A 23,699-nucleotide genomic window follows, 5' to 3' on the forward strand; every position below is an offset into this window, starting at 1 on the left:
CTTATTTCTTGGCATTTTTTCTATTTTGTTGCCTTACAACCTGGAATTAAAATAGATTTTTGGGGGGTTTGTATCATTTGATTTACACAACATACCTACCACTTTGAAGATGCAAAATATTTTTTCTTGTGAAACAAACAAGGGGGTGAATACTTTCGCAAGCCACTGTATGTACACTCTTAGAAAAAAATGGCTAACTAGAACCATAAAAGGTTCCTACAGGTACAGCCTGCTAGAACACTTTAAGGACAAATTTTTCTAAGAGTATACAGTGGTTGACCCTGCTGTTTGCTCTCCCCAGCTTTGAGAGAGACAAGACGGCAGTGCCCTCTGCGCCCGCTGCGGTACCCGCTGTAGATGAACGAAACAAGCGCTCTCTGAGTGCTAGCAGTGAGGACAGCTCAGAAAGCTGGTCCCAGATCGCCCCTGATGACGACCTCCACGAGGAGACCAGTAGTTTTATCCAGCTGAGCGAGGGGTCAGTAACCGTAGCAACCAACCGCTGCTCCGTACTATCATGCACCGCTCCTAGCACTCCTACCGCTACTACCGCCCTCGCCGTCCGTCGCCCTCTCATCAGCCCATTGCTGCTCACTCTTTGCTGTCCTGTGCCAGTCTTCAGCCTTTGCTGCTGCAGTGGAATAGCTGTCTGCCTGGGGGCTTTCCGCTCACTGGCAGAGAGCTCACCTAGTGCACTGAGCCCTACTCCTTAACAAGCGTGGTGTGGAGCTCTTGGGGCCTGCAGCCTGCGCTGAAATATAGTCAGAGAGAGTGGGGCTGCATCCGCGCTAGCATAGGTATGATGTCACACTGCTTTTCACATATCAAACGCCCACAGAACATTAGCTGTATCATTCCCTGCTTCAGCTAGTGCCATTTCTCAGTTCCTAGTCTCATACTGACACACAGCCAAGCCAAAAGACTGAGGTAGCAAGTCTATTACTGGCATTCCTCTAAGCCAGGAGAAATGAGATCAGGGTATAGATAACAAAGAGTGGGGTGGATACGTTTCTAGGCTCCAGAGGACTAGGAGGAGGGCTGTGTGGCTGGCAGGCTGGCTTCAGCTTGACAGTAGTGGGGATGAAATGTGAACTGCTTTAACCTGCCAGCTGTGGCAGAAACAAACACCTGGTCGCTGTTGCCTTCCTCTCCACCTGACCACCTCATCCCCGATTAACTCCACTGCTGACACTGGACATGGTCGCCCACTCCGCCCGACTTCTCAATCGTTCCACATCCCCCATCTCCACACGGAAGGGCCCATTGCCAGTCAGGTTCTCTCTGCCAGCCCAGCCACCCTGCTCAGCTGCAGCTGCTGTTTCTATGTTAATCACCAGCTAATGAACAACATTGCTCGCTTCACTGCAGCTCCTTATTGTTCCCTTCACAAGTCACTGATTGTGTCGCCTTTCAAGAGACAGGATATGAGTTTTGGTTCTGTTTGGATTTGCAGGAACGGGAACAGTAGCACATCTAGCCTGGGTCTGGCAGACTTGGAGGGCTTGTCTGACATCCCCAGTCAGAGCACAGTGAACAGGTAACTGATAACTCCTAACAACATGCAAACACTCCCACAACGTACAGGCTACACTCCTACAACACAGCGCTGAGGCTTTAAATAAGGCCCTTTGAACAGGAGAATGCAGTCTCATAAGCTCCAGTCTGATTCTCTCTAGTCTCTACCCTGTTTATGAAGTGTGTACTTGTTCACCACCTCATGAAGAGATCAACCGATGTAGGAAATGTGGTGGATGATCCATCCGGCTAGCTACCCCATGCTTACACTAATTAAATGTTTTTAAATCCATGACAGGGAGTAAGTAAATTCACGCCCACTGCTAGATTAAATAAGTGTTTGCACCCCCAAAAATGTTAAGGAAATTAAACATTCAGGACAGAACAAATAGGTAAGGAGAAGGATTAAGATTGACAGAAAGGTGAACAATATGATATTTTCCTTTTTCTTCCTTTGTTTTTAGAGTGTTATCCATTACTGAAAAAAAACTGATGCTTAGTAAATCTGGCCTAATGGTAGAACGTGAAAAAATCAGAACGCGACCTACTGTATTGTCTTAATGGTCATGTTCTCTGTCCTCAGTGAGGAGGCAGACAAGGGTCACCTAAGGGAGAGCAAGGAGAACGTAAATGGTGAGTAGTGTCACCTTGTCTTACACACACACACACTGTCTCATTTCCATATCATTACTGTCTATATCTGTCACACAGGAAACTCAACTCTCTCTGTCTCCCCTACTGTCTCATCTTTGTTCTCGTTTGTCTTCGCGATAACTTCTATTCAGCCTCTTCACAACCTCTTCACTGTAAGATCTCTACACACTCAGTGTTCTATGAATATTCTAACTCAAATGTCGAAATTGTAAATATATCACTGCTTTATCTCTGCTGTGGTGCCAGTTAAACATTTAGGTCAATATAGCGGCATTGTATCCAGTGTTGGGGAAGCTACACTGAAAATATAGTTTACCAAGCTACAAATGACTTCACACTGGAAGAAGTTAAACTTCACTAAAGTTACCCTTAATAAAAATATAGCTTACTTAACTAAAGTAATTCACTATATCCCATAACTACTTCGTGAGAAATTGCAGTACCCGTCAAAAGTTTGGACACACCTACTCATTCTCATTCACCTATTTTAGATTTTTCAATGTAGCCACCCTTTGCCTTGATGACAGCTTTGCATTCTCTCAACCAGCTAGCTTCATGAGGTAGTCACCTGGAATGCTTTTCCAACAGTCTTGAAGGAGTTCCCACATATGCTGAGCACTTGTTGGCTGTTTTTCATTCACTCTACAGTCCAACTCATCCCAAACCATCTCCATTGGGTTGAGGTCGGGTGATTGTGGAGGCCAGGTCATCTGATGCAGCACTCCATCACTCTCCTTCTTGGTCAAATAGCCCTTACACAGCCTGGAGGTGTTGGGTCATTGTCCTGTTGAAAACCAAATGATAGTCCCACTAAGCACAAACCAGATGGGATGGTGTATCGCTGCAGAATGCTGTGGTAGCCATGATGGTTAAGTGATACTTAAATTCTAATAAAATCACTGACAGTGTCACCAGCAAAGCACCCCCAAACCATCACACCTCCTCCTCCATGCTTCACGGTGCAAACCAATAAATGCCGAGATCATCCGTTCACCTTCTCTGCGTCTCACACACAGACACGGCGGTTGGAACCAAAAATCTCAAATTTGGACTCATCAGACCAAAGGACAGTTTTCCACCAGTCTAATGTCCATTGCCCATGTTTCTTAGCCCAAGCAAGTCTCTTCTTATTATTGGTGTCCTTTAGTAGTGGTTTCTTTGCAGCAATTTGACCATGAAGGCCTGATTCATGCAGTCTCCTCTGAACAGTTGATGTTGAAATGTCTGTTACTTGACCTCTGTGATGTGCAATCTGAGGTGCAGTTAATTGCCGATTTCTGAGGCTGGTAACTCTAATGAACTTATCCTCTGCAGCAGATGTAACTCTGGGTCTTCATTTCCTGTGGCGGTCTTCATGAGAGCCAGTTTCATCATAGTGCTTGATGGTTTTTGCGACTGCACTTGAAGAAGCGTTCAAAGTTCTTGACATTTTCCACATTGACTGACCTTCATGTCTTTAAAGTAATAATTCCACAAAATAACAAGTTAACAAGCCACACCTGTTAATTGAAATGCATTCCAGGTGACTACCTCATGAAGCTGGTTGAGAGAATGCTAAGAGTGTGTACACCTGTCATCAAGGCAAAGGGTGGCTACTTTGAAGAATCTCAAATCTAAAATATATTTGGATTTGTTTGACACTTTTTTGGTTACTACAAGATTCCATGTGTTATTTCATAGTTTTGATGTCTTCCCTATTATTCTACAATGTATAAAATAGTAAAAATTAAGAAAAACCCTTGAATGAGTAGGTGTTCTAAAACTTATGACCGGTACTATATATCTAAATCTGAAATGTTAAATTGCAAGAACAAATTGCAGAAAAATAACATAATGTGTAATTTAGCCTTTTAAACACAAAAAGTGAGAATGAGGCACACAAGAAGTGTTTCAAGTTAGAATTAGGCAGGTCTGATGCCGAAAAAGAAAGTCAATTCTTGCCTACTTCACCCATATTTTATTTGTGCAAAAAAAAGTAGTGTTTAGTTCCAGTAGTTAGCTACACCACTAAATGGCAAAGTAATTAACTACTAAAAACACTACCAAGATTTTAATTGAGTTTAACTACCACCAAGCTACTGAAAAATGTAATTAAAAAGTTGAACTAAATGTATTTCACTACTCCCCAACATTGATGGTATCAAGCCCTCTTTACCCAACCTAACTTCAACCTATTTAGTGCCAAATCCATCCAATGTGCCATCGGACCTCGGCGTAGCTTTGGCATTGAAACTACACGAAGTGAGCTTGATGTATACAGAAAGTGGGCGTGATGTATTTCCTGTGTGTGTTGCAGAGGGCAGCTCACTGTGGACAGTAGGCGGCAGTAGCAGCCACAGGGAGCTTCTGGTGGTCAACTGTGACTTGGATCCAGAGTGTGTGGACTCAGAGCTGCGCTTGGCCCTGCAGTGGATCGCTGCCTCCGAGCTGGGCCTGCATGCCGTCTACTTCAGGAAGTGTAAAGAGAGGACGTCCAAGGTGGGTGCAGCACAGCACATGCAGGTACACAGACTCTGATTATGCCCCTACGTGTGTGTGTGTGTGTGTGTATTGTACTCTGTTATGTGCATGTCTTGTGTAGTGCACAAGGAGCATGATAATCTGGCTGAGTGTGATGTCTCAGTTCCAGAGGGTGTTGCAGCTGGTGTCTCAGAAGGCATGGAGGATCAGAGATCTCTTCAGCGCTATCATCCAGTTCTGTAAGCTCCACCAGGAAGAGGAAAACGGAGGCAGCTCTCTGTCCAGTCTTTTCGACTGGCTACTGGAGACCCACTAGGCTCTGCCAACAACCCCCATCTACACAAACACACACACACACCAGCCAATGTCCCCAACTGTGTGTACCTCCCCCCATGCATCAAACCCCACCACCAAGCCTAGTGATTCCCAGCACACGGAGTGCGAATCATGAAAAACCCCTAGCCTGGTAGCCAGATCTGTTTGTGCTTTAGCCAATTCCTCTTTCGTTAATTGTGATGTAAGCCATGGCAAGGAACGCTAGAAGTGGGCTACTAGGATAGAAACCATTTACTGGTCCCAGATTAGTTTGTGCTGTCTTACCAACTGCTATGGTCAATGGACAACGAGGAGTAGAAGATCTGGCTGAAGCCCAAACAGGTCGGGCTTCCAGGCTAAATAAAACACCACACCCGTGACATTATACACACCTTATGGGACTGAGGACCTTCATTAGGCTGCAGTGAGCAGACATGTCTCCCTTTAATAAGATAAGCATGTTTCTCATTTTCTGATGCACGGTCCCTAGTTAGACGAACACATGGAAAACCCAGCTTGGGATGTAGGCCTTATTTATTTAGTGCAAACAAATCAGCCATCTGAGATTCTAGCCTGCAGAATTGTATTCCTTTAGTTGTTATATATCCTATACATTACATTTTCACAATCTGCTGTGTTAATTTATAAATGATGTATTTATTAAACATAAACACACCCACAACAAGGCACCAATAGAACACTGTACCCCATTCCCTCAACCAATCAAACTCAAAAAGACACCAGATGATGTTTTAATGTACAGTAGCTATCTTGAAGAGACTGTCAGACAGCAGCCATCATTCCAGTTGGGATTTGCTGACAGCAACATAGGTGTGCACGACTACGCTTGACAGTTGCCCAGAGCCTGTTTTCACAATGTGTCTCAGAGCAGGAATGCTGATCTAGGATCAGATCCCCCCCCCTGGTTCTGGTAATCATACCAAACGGATCCTATATCAGCCCTCCTAATCTGAGATGCTTTGTGAAAACGGACCCAGATGAACATAGTTGTCGTTTACATCGGCCAACGTTGTCTACTTCTGTTGTAACTTTGACCTCTGCTTAAGTTATCTGTCATTCTTCATGTTATCTGTCGTTCTTATGTAAGTAATCTGTCGTTCTTCATGTTCTTTGAGAATTGTTTATTCTGGATAGCTGTACATATTGTAGATTCTTGAACTGCTGCACCTTGGGGTAGAAAGACTGCTCTCTATCATTTCATTTGTACTACTTTCAGAAAGACAGAGAAGGTTTGTAGTGTCTAATTTGTACGTGAATCTGGTTTGTCAGGTTTTATCTGCGTAGTGGTACTCTAGTGTTAAATCGTCGGCATTAAAAAGCACACAATTCAACTCTGTTGCTGTAGAAACTGAATGTATCTTTATCTTTTGAGATCAATAAATCCATGTAATGTGAGCATGAATAGACTTTATTGAGCAAAAGAGGGGTAGAGAAAACATTCTTCCGTCCAGCCCATTCTACAATTAACACACAAATAAACACTGAACATGACAGAGGACCAAAGTGACCAGTCCAGGTCAAATCCTAACCGGTGAATGCAGGCCGCAAAGCCCTATAGGCCCTGCTCAAAAGTAGTGCACTTAATAGGGATTGGGTGCCATTGGGACGCATCCACAGCGCTAAACTGTCTGTCTAGACAGTGCTACATAGTAAAATGACAGTGGGACCAAATTCATTCACCAAAGCTATCTGTTCTACTGAATCTTACTCCACAGCAACTAGGAGATTAGAGGTCACATACGTTGGGTCAGTGATAACTTCCAGGAAGGGCATCTTCAATCGGGGCCATGTTGGAGTCATCTTCTTGTTGGGGGATGGACAGATGGCCTTCCCCTCCTCACACACCCTCCTGACCACTGACCATAGGATGGGTCAGCGCCAGATGCGACAGGTGTTGTCCTTGCTGCCTGCAGCAGAGAGAAGACAGGGACAGGTGGTGAAAAGGAGGTAGCTCACCGCACCCAGCTATGGCCTGTTCATTTGAACCTTGATAAAAGTGTTTGTGAGTGGAGAAAAAAATGATGTTTGTTTGGCTGTGAAGAGGTTGCAGTGGCATCTTTACATTTTAAATAGGTAAGATTATATTGAGGGCAGCGTTGGGCTCAATTCCATTTCAGACAATTCAGGAAGTAAACTGAAAATTCACATTTTTCTCAATGCTAACTTAATGCTGAATTGAAATGGAATTGACCCCAGCCCTGATAGAGGGTACATATTACCTGTGATGATGGTGTCACCCTCGTAGTTGAAGGCAGAGGAGAAGATTTCGTCTGTGTGTCCCTCGAGGACCTGCAGACAGACGCCAGACTGGACGTCCCACAGGCGAGCCGTCTTGTCAGCGCTGGCCGTCAGAACTCTACTGCCCTGAGCGTTAAAACAGATCTGCAAGGGTGACGAAGGGGAGGTTGAAATTGACACAAGGGTGTGTGTGTTATGAGAGTGAAAAGGAGTGATGGAGTGAATGGCTGGATGGAGTGTGCACTGATGAGGAAGTGTGCAAGAGTAGATAGGAACCACCAAATGAGCACAGCATGTGGAACGTTCAACATGTCAGCACTATATTCTTAAAAGGCTATTAACTGTAAATTGAGGTCTGTTAGGCATTTGGAAGTCTGCCAGGCATTTGATATGGAGGAATGGTTCCAATGGAACACATAGCCAGACTTCAGAGAGATCTACAAGCACAGTGAGGTGAAGAAATGAACATGGGGCTGGGATGATTAAATTATGCTGGCTCTACATTGTCTAAAAGTAAAGTGTGTTTTTATTAAAAGCCTCACGCTGCAGGGTGGTGAGCAGGCCTCAGACAGGAAATGGAAATAGAACTCTGGGAGAGGGTGACACTGACAGAATACAGAGGAGAGCGAGAGAGAAAGGAACGAGCACAAAGAGGAGAGCGAGAGGGCACTGAGGAGAGAGAGAAGGGGGGAGCATGGAGGAGACGGAGAGGAGAGCACTGAGGTATAACATTTTTAGAAAAGATGATACGAGGAAAGAGAGTGGTGAAAAGAGAGGAAAGGTGAAGAGAAATAGAAGGATGAGGCAGAAGAAGATGGAGTAAGGGAATGGTCATGAGTAGACTCACATGGATTCTGTTCAGATGATTCAATGCCATAACAATGACTATTTTACATTGTTTCCTGCATATTTAATCAACAAAACAATTAATTTATGTTTTTAGCAATATTTGGTTCTATGACATTCATTCTACAGATATTATTTTAATTTAATGGCCCAGTGCAGTAAAAAACATCTGAACTCAGCAAAAAAAGAAACATCCCCTTTTCAGGACCCTGTCTTTCAAAAATAATTTGTAAAAATCAAAATAACGTCACAGATATTCATTGTAAAGGGTTTAAACACTGTTGCTCATGCTTGTTCAATGAACCATAAACAATTAATGAACATGCACCTGTGGTCGTTAAGACACTAACAGCTTACAGACGGTAGGCAATTAAGGTCACAGTTATGAAAACTTAGGACACTAAAGAGGCCTTTCGACTGACTCTGAAAAACACCAAAAGAAAGATGCCCAGGGTCCCTGCTCATCTGCGTGAACATGCCTTATGCATGCTGCAGGGAGGCATGAGGACTGCAGATTTGGCCAGGGCAATAAATTGCAATGTCCGTACTGTGAGACGCCTAAGACAGCGCTACAGGGAGACAGGACAGACAGCTGATCGTCCTCGCAGTGGCAGACCACGTGTAACAACACCTGCACAGGGTCGGTACATCCGAACATCACACCTGCGGGACAGGTACAGGATGGCAACAACAACTGCCCGAGTTACAATCCCTCTATCAGTGCTCAGACTGTCCGCAATAGGCTGAGAGAGGCTGGACTGAGGGCTTGTAGGCCTGTTGTAAGGCAGGTCCTCACCAGACATCACCGGCAACAACGTCGCCTATGGGCACAAACCCACCGTCGCTGGACCAGACAGGACTGGCAAAAATGCTCTTCACTGACGAGTTGCAGTTTTGTCTCACTAGGGGTGATGGTCGGATTTGCATTTATCGTTGAAGGAATGAGCGTTACACCGAGGCCTGTACTCTGGAGCGGGATCGATTTGGAGGTGGAGGGTCCATCATGGTCTGGGGCGCTGTGTCACAGCATCATCGGACTGAGCTTGTTGTCATTGCAGGCAATCTCAACGCTGTGCGTTACAGGAAGACATCCTCCTCCCTCATGTGGTACCCTTCCTGCAGGCTCATCCTGACATGACCCTCCAGCATGACAATGCCACCAACCATACTGCTCGTTCTGTGCGTGATTTCCTGCAAGACAGGAATGTCAGTGTTCTGCTATGGCCAGCGAAGAGCCCGGATCTCAATCCCATTGAGCATGTCTGGGACCTGTTGGATCGGAGGGTGAGGACTAGGGCCATTCCCCCCAGAAATGTCTGGGAACTTGCAGGTGCCTTGGTGGAAGAGTGGGGTAACATCTCACAGCAAGAACTGGCAAATCTGGTGCAGGCCATGAGGAGGAGATGCACTGCAGTACTTAATGCAGTTGGTGGCCACACCAGATACTGACTGTTACTTTTGATTTTGACCCCCCCTTTGTTCAGGGACACTTTATTCCATTTCTGTTAGTCACATGTCTGTGGACCTTGTCCAGTTTATGTCTCAGTTGTTGAATCTTGTTATGTTCATACAAATATTTACACAAGTTAAGTTTACACAAGTTTATACAAGTTAAGGTCGCTGAAAATAAACGCAGTTGACAGTGAGAGGACGTTTCTTTTTTGCTGAGTTTATATATTTCCACACTATGAGGTTGGAATAACACTGTGAAGTTGTGAAAATTATGATAATGCCCTTTTAGTGTAAGAGCTGTTCGAATAGACTGCATGCAATTTCAGCCTGTTTTGGTGGGATGGAGTTTTGGCCTGCCTGGTGGCATCACCAGACGGTCAATTAGTTAATAGACCAATAAGAAAGAGAGTTCTAAACTTCTGTCAATAACAGCTAGTTTTCAGTTTCCCCCTCCCCACTCAGACCACCCCCAGTCAGTCCTAGCAAAATTCTTGCTTGAGAATTTTTTTAACAATTTTCTTTTTTTAAACAATTTTAATTGAAAACAATCACAGTAAGGTACTTAATTGTTACCCAGAAATTATTTGATATTAAGATAAAAACAGTTGCACTGGACCTTTAAGAAAAAGTCAGCTTCTGCCGATTAAATCTGACCCCTTGTAATGAGAGGAAGAAAGAAACAACAAAGAGTGGGGAGAGGGAGCTGGAGGGATGACAGTGGAAATTAGAATGAAAGTTAAAACAGGGACCGACAGAGACAGAAATAATGGGAGAGAGTGATGAAAAAAGAGATTGACACAGCGGTTAGGAGGCGGAGGGAGGGGAGAGAGGTGTCCTGTTAGGGGGAGATTAGTGTCATAATCCTGTGAAATCATCCTCCTTCCATCCTATTACCGAGGCTGGGACCTGATGGCTTTCAGTAAACACAAGACAGGCAGCCCAATGAGGCAGCTAGGGGGGGGATTGCGACCTGAGTTAAGTGCGCTAAATTGGAACATAATTCCCTTTTTATGCACTTTTCTCCCTATGCGTATTCTGACCTTGAATTTAAGCATGATAATAACATGCTATTCACCCCCTATTCATTAGGGCTGGAGATAAAATAAAGCAAATGTGGCAGAGGTGTCTACAGATACGTCGTATTCTTACCTTGACTCCCTCATAATTCCACCACCTTTATGCACAATGAAATGATGAATAAAGTTGAGCAACCTATCATTGTTTTAGATATATTTGACCTTATGATCGTTGGTGCCAAATGTAAAACCAGTCATATAGCAACAAACTAAAGTATATCAATATATAGGCAGGTAGCCGAGTGGTTAAGAGTGTTAGGCCAGTAGCCGAAAAGTCACTGGTTCAATTTCTCTAGCTGACTAGGTGAAAATCCTGCCGATGTGTTCTTGAGCAAGGCACTATCACTAATTGTTCCTGTAAGTCGCTCTGGATAAGTGTCTGCTAAACGACAAAAATGTATGTTAACTTTTCCACAGTGAAGTTTATGAAATGCTGGCCCTATAGCTGAAATTTGGAGACCATATGAGAATGTTTCAATCATACGCCCAGACTTTTCACTGTATTTTTTACAATTTGTTTCATGTTAAATATTAGCCACCATCGGTAGCCACCGTCAGTTATACCCACATACACTGACTTTAGTGTTAGTTTCCTTACATTTTGCATCATTCCATTCCGTCGTTGGTTGACCTTTCTTTCCTCTGTCACGTCTGTGTAGTTAGTTCCTGAGGGTCACTAGCATTACTGGATCATATTAGGCTAACACTGTACAGTAATTTAGGACATGTAGCCTATTAGAATCATTGTGGAACAGACCGCACGTAGCAGGTTAAACCTGGAGCACACTTCACAACAAATGGACTTGTCACAGTTCCATGATTAGTGAGGATTTTTTGCATAAAGGCTCTCCAAAGCTGTTATTTTATTATTCATAAATACTTTCCTAACCCTTAAAAATATACAATATCAGAATATTTTTCAATCTACCAATTGTTGCTGAAAAGGAAAACAAATTCTAGTTAAAGGTACAAATGCATGTATTTAGATAAATGTACTGAAAATCCTATTGAATGAAAACTCCACGAGAAAAACGGTTGGCCAGCAAGTGGGAGGGTTTCCAGCGATTTAATAAATGTTAACCACGCCTGTGAAGCCCATTACGCATCTGCATAAGGTAAGTCTGATATCCAACTATTGAAAAGTGCGTAGGAAAGGTGTGTGTAGGAAAGGAGTACATTTCCTAAGTCTGAATCGGGCGCCTAGTGGCTGTGGCTCAAAGCAAGAAACACACACAACATGCAGGCACGTACACACACACTAACAAATATGTACACACACGTACACTGGCAGAACTGTCAAATGGCAGAGGCTGATTAGATCACACACACATTTAGGTCACAGCTGGGTCACCTACAATACAGGCCCAGGTTACATGTGGCTCTATACAGCCGTGGCTAATGCAGTTACACAGTGAGCAGGGACAGACTATGTCATGGTGTTTTATTAATAAAACAACCAAGGTGTGACATTAAAGGGCTCAAGGTGTAACATTACAGGGAATCAAATGAGACTACAGGGGGGAAGGGGGAATCACAGTCGCTAGGCAGCAAAACTTGGGAAGTGAGACTTTAACAGGGCTGTTTTGAATAAGAGCACAGGTAGACCAGGAATCAGCCTATAGGTAGAGCAGGAATCAGCCTATAGGTAGAGCAGGAATCAGCCTATAGGTAGACCAGGAATCAGCCTATAGGTAGAGCAGGAATCAGCCTATAGGTAGACCAGGAATCAGCCTATAGGTAGAGCAGGAATCAGCCTATAGGTAGAGCAGGAATCAGCCTATAGGTAGAGCAGGAATCAGCCTATAGGTAGAGCAGGAATCAGCCTATAGGTAGACCAGGAATCAGCCTATAGGTAGACCAGGAATCAGCCTATAGGTAGAGCAGGAATCAGCCTATAGGTAGAGCAGGAATCAGCCTATAGGTAGACCAGGAATCAGCCTATAGGTAGAGCAGGAATCAGCCTATAGGTAGAGCAGGAATCAGCCTATAGGTAGACCAGGAATCAGCCTATAGGTAGACCAGGAATCAGCCTATAGGTAGAGCAGGAATCAGCCTATAGGTAGAGCAGGAATCAGCCTATAGGTAGAGCAGGAATCAGCCTATAGGTAGACCAGGAATCAGCCTATAGGTAGAGCAGGAATCAGCCTATAGGTAGAGCAGGAATCAGCCTATAGGTAGAGCAGGAATCAGCCTATAGGTAGAGCAGGAATCAGCCTATAGGTAGAGCAGGAATCAGCCTATAGGTAGACCAGGAATCAGCCTATAGGTAGAGCAGGAATCAGCCTATAGGTAGACCAGGAATCAGCCTATAGGTAGACCAGGAATCAGCCTATAGGTAGACCAGGAATCAGCCTATAGGTAGACCAGGAATCAGCCTATAGGTAGACCAGGAATCAGCCTATAGGTAGACCAGGAATCAGCCTATAGGTAGAGCCGGAATCAGCCTATAGGTAGACCAGGAATCAGCCTATAGGTAGACCAGGAATCAGCCTATAGGTAGACCAGGAATCAGCCTATAGGTAGACCAGGAATCAGCCTATAGGTAGACCAGGAATCAGCCTATAGGTAGAGCCGGAAACAGCCTATAGGTAGAGCAGGAATCAGCCTATAGGTAGACCAGGAATCAGCCTATAGGTAGAGCAGGAATCAGCCTATAGGTAGAGCCGGAATCAGCCTATAGGTAGAGCAGGAAAATATTTCTGGAACGTTCTGGCCTGAGGGACACACACCTTCAAGGTCATGTCTCTCTCCGTCATCGTCAAGACGTGGTTGACCTAGCAACTGACACAAGAAGCAGTAACAGGAGGTAGAAACATCCCCCCGGCAAGTGGACCGCCGTCCTCATCCCTCCTGTCCAGTCCTGTACCCTTGTGAGTCTGACGGATGCTCCGAGGCAGACAAAAGAGACAGAGAGAGAGGGGGCATTTTGGTTCCTGTTTGAACCATTACCTGTCTCAGTGACTCACCTTGGAGATCTCTCCCTCATGGCTCTCCAGTCTGGAGATGCACTGGTAGCTGGCAGCGCTGTACACTCTCGCTGTGCCTAAGAGTCAGAGGGAAATATTGATTTCTCAAATCATCCGGTGAGTGAAGTTGAACCTTAAAATAAAAGGAATTAAATTGAGCTGGCCTGGTTAGTCATACACCATAGTTGCTGGAACTGTGCTGGAAAGGACAATATGTGAAAAATAAATATTCAAGCCACCACAGTACGATTTGGGTTGGCATGACAGTGTAAAATAGGGGTGGTTGGGCTGGGTACAGTACGGATATAGTTGTTCAGTGCCTGGGACATTGTCAATACAAGGTACCTGGACTGAACAATCATGGAAACAGCAGAGAGGTCGAGGTACCCACGTAATTAAATAGAACACCATTAGTAAGATAAGCATCTCTGCGGTCGTACCGTCAGCCGAGGCGGTGGCTATGAGTTGACCGGTGTAGTCGAAACACACATCCAGCACCTCGTCTTCATGGCCTGCTAGTGTGGCCATACACTTCCCACTCACTGCCTCCCACACCTGGGGAGGCATAGACACACACACATTCCGGTACTTACACACACATAAGGACACAAACACACAATGTCAAAATGTCAAATGTAAATGAATCTATTTTTAAAAGCCTTTTAAAACAGACAACCAGCTTGGTAAGTGCTGTAACAACACAATGGTGGTGTTTTCCCCTCTCCACAATCTTCTCTTTAGGAATGCAACCACGTGAATAATTCACACAACTACCCAGCGAGCGTGACTCATCTTGGAATAATTAAAGGATTTAATTTTCCTTATTAAATGATGCAGAGCTTAAAAGAGATAGGAGTCTCTACCAGAGAGAGAGAGAGAGAGAGATGATAGGAAATGTGACATGATGTGAGAGAGGATGTGACATGATGTGAGAGAGATAATAGGGGATGTGACATGATGTGAGATGGGATGTGAGAGAGGATGTGAGAGGGATGATAGGAGATGTGACACGATGTGAGAGAGATGACAGGAGATGTCACATGATGTGAGAGAGATGATAAGAGATGTGACATGATGAGAGGTGGGATGTGAGAGAGATGAAAGGAGATGTGACACAATGTGAGATGGGATGTGAGAGAGATGACAGGAGATGTGACACGATGTGAGAGATGGTAGGAGATGTGACACGATGTGAGAGAGGGTGTGAGAGATGATATGAGATGTGACATGACGTGAGGTGGGATGTGAGAGGTGAAAGGAGATGTGACACAATGTGAGATGGGATGTGAGAGAGATGACAGGAGATGTGACATGATGTGAGAGAGATGGTAGGAGATGTGACACGATGTGAGAGAGGGTGTGAGAGAGATGATATGAGATGTGACATGACGTAAGGTGGGATGTGAAAGATGAAAGGAGATGTGACATGATGTGAGAGAGATGGTAGGAGATGTGACACGATGTGAGAGAGGGTGTGAGAGAGATGATAGGAGATGTGACATGACGTGAGGTGGGATGTGAGCGAGATGAAAGGAGATGTGACATGATGTGAGATGGGATGTGAGAGCTCACCCTACAACTTTTGTCCATGGAGCCCGTGATGATGAGGGAGCAGTCCCAGTTAAACTGAACACTGCTGATCTCCCCTCTGTGGCCTATCAGTGTGTGGACACGCCTGGTAGAATGATAGGAGGGTGTTAATGGTGGTTAGACTCGGACACAAACATGGATGGACACACACACACACACACACACACACACACACACACACACATACACATACACACACACACACACACACACACACACACACACACACACACACACACACACACACACACACTTGGGCTCTCACCTCCCAGATGGAACATCCCACAGAGAAACAGTGTGGTCAAAGGAGCCAGTGACTAGCTGGTCACCCACTGTGTTAAACGACAAGGAGATGATCTCTGCTGAGTGGCCCTGAGAGAGGAAGGAAAGAGAGGGAGGGGGGAGGGAGGGAGAGAGAGGGAGAGAGAAAGAGCGAGCGAGCGAACGAAAGCACAGTCAAGTAAACAAGCCATTCTTTCTTCTTTGAGAGAGCTAAATTGCATAATTTCATTCAATTCAGTTTGAGGAACACATTTGCCTTTTTGTGCTCGAGTCACAATATTCACCAGTATGACTAATGTAGGAATAATTGAAGAAGAAGGGGTAGAGAGGAGGGGTAGAGAGGAGGGATAGAGAGGAGGGGTAGAGAGGAGCACACAGAATCCCCTCTCTGGAACACCCAGCCAAACAGTTTGCCCACGTGCAGCAGAAAACTGCTGCCTGTCCTGTATCTGAGGATTTAGATAGATTACCTTATGAATGTATTACAGTCACAGCTGCATATACATATATGATGGGAAGATAGAACACAGTAAGCAGGGTGACTGCTGGACCAGCACATCATGAATAATCATATACAAAAATGAATGGATGAATGCATATAAGTGACTGAATTAAGTCATTAACGAATGGATGTGGACTTGGATGGTTGTGAGAGCGTGTGGAGAGAAGAGAGAGAGATATGAGAGAGAGAGAGAGAGAGAGAGCTAGCTCACTGTCAGTGTAGACACCTCCGATCCAGTCTGGATGTCCCATAGCTTGGCCGTAGTGTCCATGCTACCCGTGGCCACCAAGGTACTTTGAGGGTTAAACGCCAAACACACCTGTTCAGCACAGAAAACAGTGTTAGCTGCCATTCACATAGAAAATCTGATTTGAAGCTCACTGCAATCCTATTGATACTGAAGGACAAGTCCAATCTCTCAGAAAGTCCAATTTCTAGATTAGAAAGTCTCTCGTACTATTTCAGCAGTGTGTCCTCGGAAGGTGTGGAAACATTTGCCCGTCTCTACACTCCACAGCCTGCAGGTCTTATCAAAGGACCCAGTGGCAATCTTGTCCCTGGATTACAGAGGATAAATAAAGGTACGATTTGAGATAGGAAAAATACTTTATTTTAAACACCAAAAACTCTTTCCCTTGGCCTTAGGTGTAAGACAACGGAGGAACATAGAATAGGAATAAGGCTCTCTGGGACCTAAGAGTCTCAGAGTCGGAGTACTGATCTAGGATCAGTTTAGCCTTTTAGATCATAATGAAATCGAGATCCTAGATCAGCACTTCTACTCTGAGACACTTTATGAATACAGGTCCTGGTGTTTTTAAACCTGGGGTAGAGTGACAGAAAGGTGGTTACCCGTAAGGGTTGTTGAAGGCGATGGCGTACACCACGTTCCTGTGGCCCTCCAGTGTGTGCAGCTCCTCACCTGACGCCGTGTCCCATATTTTACATGTCCTGTCATAGCTCCCAGTTATAAATCTGCAGAGAGAGAGGGAGAGAGAGAGAGACAGAGGGAGAGACAGAGAGAGAAAGAGAGATTGCGGAGAGAGGGAGAAACAGAGAAAGAGACAGAGAGAGAAGGAGAGAGACAGAGAGAGAGGGAGAGAGAGAGAGAGGAGAGACAGAGAGAGGCTATACTAAAACTCTTTAACATCGTCCTTAGCTCTGGCATCTTCCCCAATATTTGGAACCAAGGACTGATCACCCCAATCCACAAAAGTGGAGACAAATTTGACCCCAATAACTACCGTGGAATATGCGTCAACAGTAACCTTGGGAAAATCCTCTGCATTATCATTAACAGCAGACTCGTACATTTCCTCAATGAAAACAATGTACTGAGCAAATGTCAAATTGGCTTTTTACCAAATTACCGTACAACAGACCATGTATTCACCCTACACACCCTAATTGACAACCAAACAAACCAAAACAAAGGCAAAGTCTTCTCATGCTTTGTTGATTTCAAAAAAGCCTTCGACTCAATTTGGCATGAGGGTCTGCTATACAAATTGATGGAAAGTGGTGTTGGGGGTAAAACATACGACATTATAAAATCCATGTACACAAACAACAAGTGTGCGGTTAAAATTGGCAAAAAACACACACATTTCTTCACACAGGGTCGTGGGGTGAGACAGGGATGCAGCTTAAGCCCCACCCTCTTCAACATATATATCAACGAATTGGCGCGGGCACTAGAACAGTCTGCAGCACCCGGTCTCACCCTACTAGAATCCGAAGTCAAATGTCTACTGTTTGCTGATGATCTGGTGCTTCTGTCACCAACCAAGGAGGGCCTACAGCAGCACCTAGATCTTCTGCACAGATTCTGTCAGACCTGGGCCCTGACAGTAAATCTCAGTAAGACCAAAATAATAGTGTTCCAAAAAAGGTCCAGTCACCAGGACCACAAATTCCATCTAGACACCGTTGCCCTAGAGCACACAAAAAACTATACATACCTCGGCCTAAACATCAGCACCACAGGTAACTTCCACAAAGCTGTGAACGATCTGAGAGACAAGGCAAGAAGGGCCTTCTATGCCATCAAAAGGAACATAAATTTCAACATACCAATTAGGATCTGGCTAAAAATACTTGAATCAGTCATAGAGCCCATTGCCCTTTATGGTTGTGAGGTCTGGGGTCCGCTCACCAACCAAGATTTCACAAAATGGGACAAACACCAAATTGAGACTCTGCATGCAGAATTCTGCAAAAATATCCTCCGTGTACAACGTAGAACACCAAATAATGCATGCAGAGCAGAATTAGGCCGATACCCACTAATTATCAAAATCCAGAAAAGAGCCGTTAAATTCTACAACCACCTAAAAGGAAGCGATTCCCAAACCTTCCATAACAAAGCCATCACCTACAGAGAGATGAACCTGGAGAAGAGTCCCCTAAGCAAGCTGGTCCTAGGGCTCTGTTCACAAACACAAACACACCCCACAGAGCCCCAGGACAACAGCACAATTAGACCCAACCAAATCATGAGAAAACAAAAAGATAATTACTTGACACATTGGAAAGAATTAACAAAAAAACAGAGCAAACTAGAATGCTATTTGGCCCTAAACAGAGAGTACACAGTGGCAGAATACCTGACCACTGTGACTGACCCAAACTTAAGGAAAGCTTTGACTATGTACAGACTCAGTGAGCATAGCCTTGCTATTGAGAAAGGCCGCCGTAGGCAGACATGGCTCTCAAGAGAAGACAGGCTATGTGCACACTGCCCACAAAATGAGGTGGAAACTGAGCTGCACTTCCTAACCTCCTGCCCAATGTATGACCATATTAGAGAGACATATTTCCCTCAGATTACACAGATCCACAAAGAATTTGAAAACAAATCCAATTTTGATAAACTCCCATATCTACTGGGAGAAATTCCACAGTGTGCCATCACAGCAGCAAGATTTGTGACCTGTTGCCACAAGAAAAGGGCAACCAGTGAAGAACAAACACCATTGTAAATACAACCCATATTTATGCTTATTTATTTTAACTTGTGTGCTTTAACCATTTGTACATTGTTACAACACTGTATATATATAATATAACATTTGTAATGTCTTTATTGTTTTGAAACTTCTGTATGTGTAATGTTTACTGTTAATTTGTATTGTTTATTTCACTTTTGTATAATATCTACCTCACTTGCTTTGGCAATGTTAACACATGTTTCCCATGCCAATAAAGCCCCTTGAATTGAATTGAATTGAGAGAAGGAGAGAGATTGGGGAGAGAGGGAGAAACAGAGAGAGAGGGAGAGACAGAGAGAGAAGGAGAGAGATTGGGGAGAGAGGGAGAAACAGAGAGAGGGAGAGACAGAGAGAGAAGGAGAGAGATTGGGGAGAGAGGGAGAAACAGAGAGAGAGGGAGAGAGAGAGAGAAGGAGAGAGATTGGGGAGAGAGGGAGAAACAGAGAGAGAGGGAGAGACAGAGAAAAGGATAAAGAAAGAAAGAGAGAGGGAGAAACAGAGAGAGAAGGAGAGAGATTGGGGAGAGAGGGAGAAACAGAGAGAGAAGGAGAGAGATTTGGGAGAGAGGGAGAAACAGAGAGAATGAGAGAGATTGGGGAGAGAGGGCGAGACAGAGAGAGAAGGAGAGAGATCGGGGAGAGAGGGAGAAACAGAGAGAGAAGGAGAGAGATCGGGGAGAGAGAGAGAAGGAGAGAGATTGGGGAGAGAGGGAGAGACAGAGAGAGATTGGGGAGAGAGGGAGAGACAGAGAGAGATTGGGGAGAGAGGGAGAAACAGAGAGAGAGACAGAGAAAAGGATAAAGAAAGAAAGAGACAGAGAGTGTAAAAAGAGAGATATTTACTTCTCCTGCACACCAGAAAGACAAGCGCCAGGGGTTCTCTGCACATCTCCATGCAGTGCAGATAAACTTACCTCGAGCCTGATTTATTGAAGGCAACATTTGTCAGTGGCAGTATGTGCGCCTGCAGCGCCTGCAAGGGAGAAGGATTTTTTTTTAAATCTACTCTGTGGCAGTTTACTTGACTGAATTAAATAAATGTACATCTATACGTTTGACCGTGTAATACCTATACATAATACATCTGGCTTTGATGTGCTGAGGAAGAGTCCTGTTATTCTAGAAGAAATCTACAATTCCCACCCCCTGCTGCCATCTATGGATCAAATGAGGAATTACAGGATGGCTGTACTGTTTACACAAGGCACTGGCAGTGTGGTCGTGCCTGTTAATGGCTGCCTATGGCTGCATAAACAGTGTGCACTGGCACACAAGAGTGGACAATCAGGAGGCAGACAATGACATTATCAATTAGAAGAGAGCCTAATGAAAATAAATAGGTAGCTCAGAAATATGGAAGCTGTATTTGACCTTGAAGAGGTAGAATCTGCGGTTGTCCTGCTGACCCAGTTTCTCCTGCAGTCTGAGGATCAAGAGTTTGACTTGGTCGACGCGTGATGCTGTGATCAGTGGCTCCGATTTCCTGATCTCTGATATTAACTCCTCGGTGTCTGTCCTATATGGATAGAGACGTGTCAGAGCAATGCATCATGGTCATTGAAAAAAGGAGAATAGACGTCATACTGTATTGCAGGATCAGTGACAAATTGTAAAGAATTAGTGGGTGTGTTTACCTACCTGTATCATCATCCTCATACTCATACTACACTAGCACCAGTATAATCCACTGCATACCATACAGGGCTGCCAACTCTCACGCATTTGACCCTCTTCTTATATCTCACACATTGAAAACTACTGCTTTTATTTTTCTAATTAGTCCATGTCATGAACTTTTCAACTGTGCTCCAAATCGTTTCGAAATCAGAGCATCTGTGCCTACAATTTAACATCACGAGCAAAACCTCTATCATTGCCCTGCCTTGCCGCAGCACTGTGAACCGCATCACATCGCAGCATATGATTGGTCTAGTTATGTGAGGGATCAGGGGGGATAGGATGCATGTTTTAAAGAAATGCCCCTCGAGATTAGAGTGGAGCTGAATGGAGAGAGAGAATATTCTCTGCTGATTTTATAAAACTGTTAAAAGAGCAGCATGGTAGCGCTGTTTTATGTCAAATGCTGTTACTACCGTCCATGAATCTATTGCAGAATGCAGCTTTTTGACAGCATGTACTAAAGTCGATTTAATCCACACTTGCTTTAGTCCTCTCATTTGGTGATTGGCATTTAGGATGTGACAACAAAAAGGCAGCAGACAGACCTACAGTATGTTTTAGCAGGGAAGTTTGGTCGGGTGATCTTTAGTAACTATAAAAAATAATTTTGTCAAACAAATTGTGAAACCAAAAGTGAATGTTTGATTCTAGAGTGGGAAAATAAATAGAAAAATCATTTGGTTAGGGTGTAGGGGAAGATTGATGTCATCTTGTCTTCAGATTTTATTATCTATTTACTTTATTTGGTCTGATCAGTGGAACAATGCTCATTCTTAATAATGGGCTAAAATATAGAGTTATTACTGTGCTTGTCAGCAACAACATTACTGTTATTCCCAAAACGTATTTTATTATTCCACTTCCTCCCAATTATGCCAGTATCATCACATATTTGAAATCTGATATGCCTACTTGTGTCTTTGATAAATGAATGATATGAGGCAATGCATTTTTGCAGCCATTCATGGACAGTTTAAGCATGGGATATTAAATACTCCAGGAATCAAATATAATTGTATATATTTTAGTACATGCTACACAGAGATGGTAGGGGGACTCACAACTCATAAAGGCATAATATGTTGTCTATGTAGAGTAAGATGATGGCAAGGATCTTCAACTAGTAGACATAAACCGCCTGAATATTGATATTCATTAGACTTTGTTTGAAGGTTGGGTGATTGTGAGAAATTAATTGTTATAACAAGTACATTATCAAACACCCAGCACTTGGGAAACATAGATCAGGGGTGGTCAACCCTCCTGAAGAGCAAGCTGGATTTTCTCAGAGCCCTATTTTAAAGGGATGGATCAACCAAATTACAAAATGTTTGTGTATTTTCCTTGAAAGCAGTCTATGGACAAGAAGACTGCAATCTATGATTTGGTTACCCTCTGCCATCAACAGTTAATATAACAATTTCCTGTGCAGAGCCTTGGTGAATTGGTAACACTCCCCGGCATGTGTCGCATACAAATCCAACCTTCCCAATGTTCCCCCCCCCCCCATCTCATTTCATTACTGTCTGAATGAAGTGTCAAACCACCTAAAAAAAAAATGCATACTTTAAACGCCCCCCCCCCCCCCCTTTTTTTTTATCAAAGTAACAAAGGCGCCGAATGTTGAGTGTTCATTTAATGTTCAAAACATCCTGAATACACCTGAGCTGTGTTTTTGTGTGTGTTTTTTTTACACCCTGGTCATAGGTCTAAACCATTTCAAAATACGTAGACTTGCAGGAAATTAGCCTCTAGGCCTTGAGGTTGTGCCAGGCAGTAATGAAATTCAGTTAGCAAATCTCATTCGAAGCTTTCTTCAAAAGTTGGCAACCCTGCACATATGAACACTAAACACATCATCTCATTCATAAACATGAATTGTACTATTGTCTACCCACTCCGGAGACAAATCCAACAGATCAATGGATTTAGTCTTCAGAGCTCCTCCTTTCTCATATTCCAGGATGATACCTGTGAACAAAAAGCATCAATTCAATATTCGAAACCAGACCAAGTGTGAGATACGAGTTACTTTAGGCCTACTTGTAACTTCAACTTGCATCAATTTGTGCATCATGCAAAAAAAATCCTGTTACAGCTAACGTTAACTGGTCTGTCTAGCACAGAGACCTAGCTCTGCTCTGGGCTAGCAAAGCCAGCTAGCTCAGTAGGTCAGAACAGCACTGAAGTTGCAGTGTAGTTGCACAAAATGGTACAAATAATTAGCTACCTACTTGTCCAAACATTCATTAGTATCTTAATTCTAATGCATATTAGCATCATCAACAACATGTTCATTACCTGGTGGATAATATCTGAGAAGGAATCGTTTGAGTTTCATTTCGCTTCTCCAGCAGGTATCACTTGTCAACAAAGCGTTGTTATGGCGACAGACTATCGCGGCCAAGACGCATGCGCAGATGGACTGAAACGCATTCGCCTACAACTAACCTGTTCAAAAAAGACAGAACTTGTTCCATAACTGTGCACAAAAAAATTAATAACATGTACATAAAGAATAGAGACTAGAAACAATAGAGACTAGAAAACTCTGTTCTCATGATAACAGAGGCTGACGTAAACTTTTCCAGTGGGACTATTTCCCAAGAGCTCAAAGTCTCCCTCATATAAACTTGCATTCTCAGTTATGCACATGTAGTTCATAGACAAAGACTAAATTCATAAATTTCCCCGACAAGGACTTAGCCCAGTGATCTACAGCTGCCTACTGCCAACAGACACTAGTGGTACACAGGACTCAGACCCAGAGGTCGGGCACCTGAGGGGTGCAGAAGGCGTAGGCGACCAGGATGTGTTGCTGGGCCAAGCTAAAGTCCACTGGCTGGGTGTTTCCCACATCCGTTCTGTAGCTCAATGTGTTCTTCGCTAACTGCAGACCAGCTGAGCCCTTCCTAACAACATACCTTATTGGACCATACAAGAACATCTCTGAGGAGGTGGTAAAGTAACCAGCAGCAGAGAGCTGTATGCTACACATGATCAGTTTTAATGGGATGGGAAAGTAAATGATACCCACTATAATGATAGAATGAAATACACTACATGACCAAAAGTATGTGGACACCTGCTCGTCGAACATCTCATTCCAAAAT

The 23,699-nt window shown here is 43.9% G+C and overlaps 2 protein-coding genes across 2 annotated transcripts in view; one reads left to right on the forward strand and one right to left on the reverse strand.

The window, feature by feature from the left end:
- LOC120029183 (A-kinase anchor protein SPHKAP-like) overlaps positions 1–6,329 on the forward strand; it is a 34,612-nt gene extending 28,283 nt beyond the window's left edge. Inside the window, exons 8-12 of the mRNA XM_038974479.1 lie at positions 302–478; positions 1,454–1,537; positions 2,099–2,148; positions 4,466–4,647; positions 4,793–6,329. Of these exons, the coding sequence (XP_038830407.1) occupies positions 302–478; positions 1,454–1,537; positions 2,099–2,148; positions 4,466–4,647; positions 4,793–4,945 (646 nt within the window). The 3' untranslated portion in view covers positions 4,946–6,329. The remainder of the gene's footprint in view (positions 1–301; positions 479–1,453; positions 1,538–2,098; positions 2,149–4,465; positions 4,648–4,792) is intronic.
- A 65-nt stretch (positions 6,330–6,394) lies between these two features.
- Positions 6,395–22,927, reverse strand: LOC120029033 (dynein assembly factor with WDR repeat domains 1). The gene is made up of 13 exons (XM_038974326.1): positions 22,888–22,927; positions 22,485–22,557; positions 20,278–20,422; positions 19,821–19,879; positions 16,770–16,892; positions 16,375–16,474; positions 16,129–16,236; positions 15,399–15,505; positions 15,116–15,218; positions 13,984–14,098; positions 13,544–13,620; positions 7,185–7,347; positions 6,395–6,872 (listed from the first exon to the last, which is right to left on the reverse strand). The coding sequence occupies exons 1-13, from the start codon at positions 22,925–22,927 to the stop codon at positions 6,838–6,840; spliced, it is 1,248 nt and encodes a 415-aa protein (XP_038830254.1). The 3' UTR covers positions 6,395–6,837.
- Between the last annotated feature and the right edge of the window lie 772 nt (positions 22,928–23,699).

This window comes from Salvelinus namaycush, chromosome 34 (genome assembly GCF_016432855.1).
Source record: "Salvelinus namaycush isolate Seneca chromosome 34, SaNama_1.0, whole genome shotgun sequence".
Taxonomy (NCBI): domain Eukaryota; kingdom Metazoa; phylum Chordata; class Actinopteri; order Salmoniformes; family Salmonidae; genus Salvelinus; species Salvelinus namaycush.

Excerpts from the sequence above, each read along its gene's own strand:
- LOC120029033 (XM_038974326.1), bottom strand. The coding sequence starts at position 22,927 with ATGAAACTCAAACGATTCCTTCTCAGATATTATCCACCAG. Across the intron at positions 16,893-19,820 it reads TTCAATAAATCAGGCTCGAG|ATTTATAACTGGGAGCTATG; the intron begins GTAAGTTTATCT and ends CTCTCTCTGCAG. Across the intron at positions 16,475-16,769 it reads GCCTTCAACAACCCTTACGG|GGACAAGATTGCCACTGGGT; the intron begins GTAACCACCTTT and ends TCTGTAATCCAG.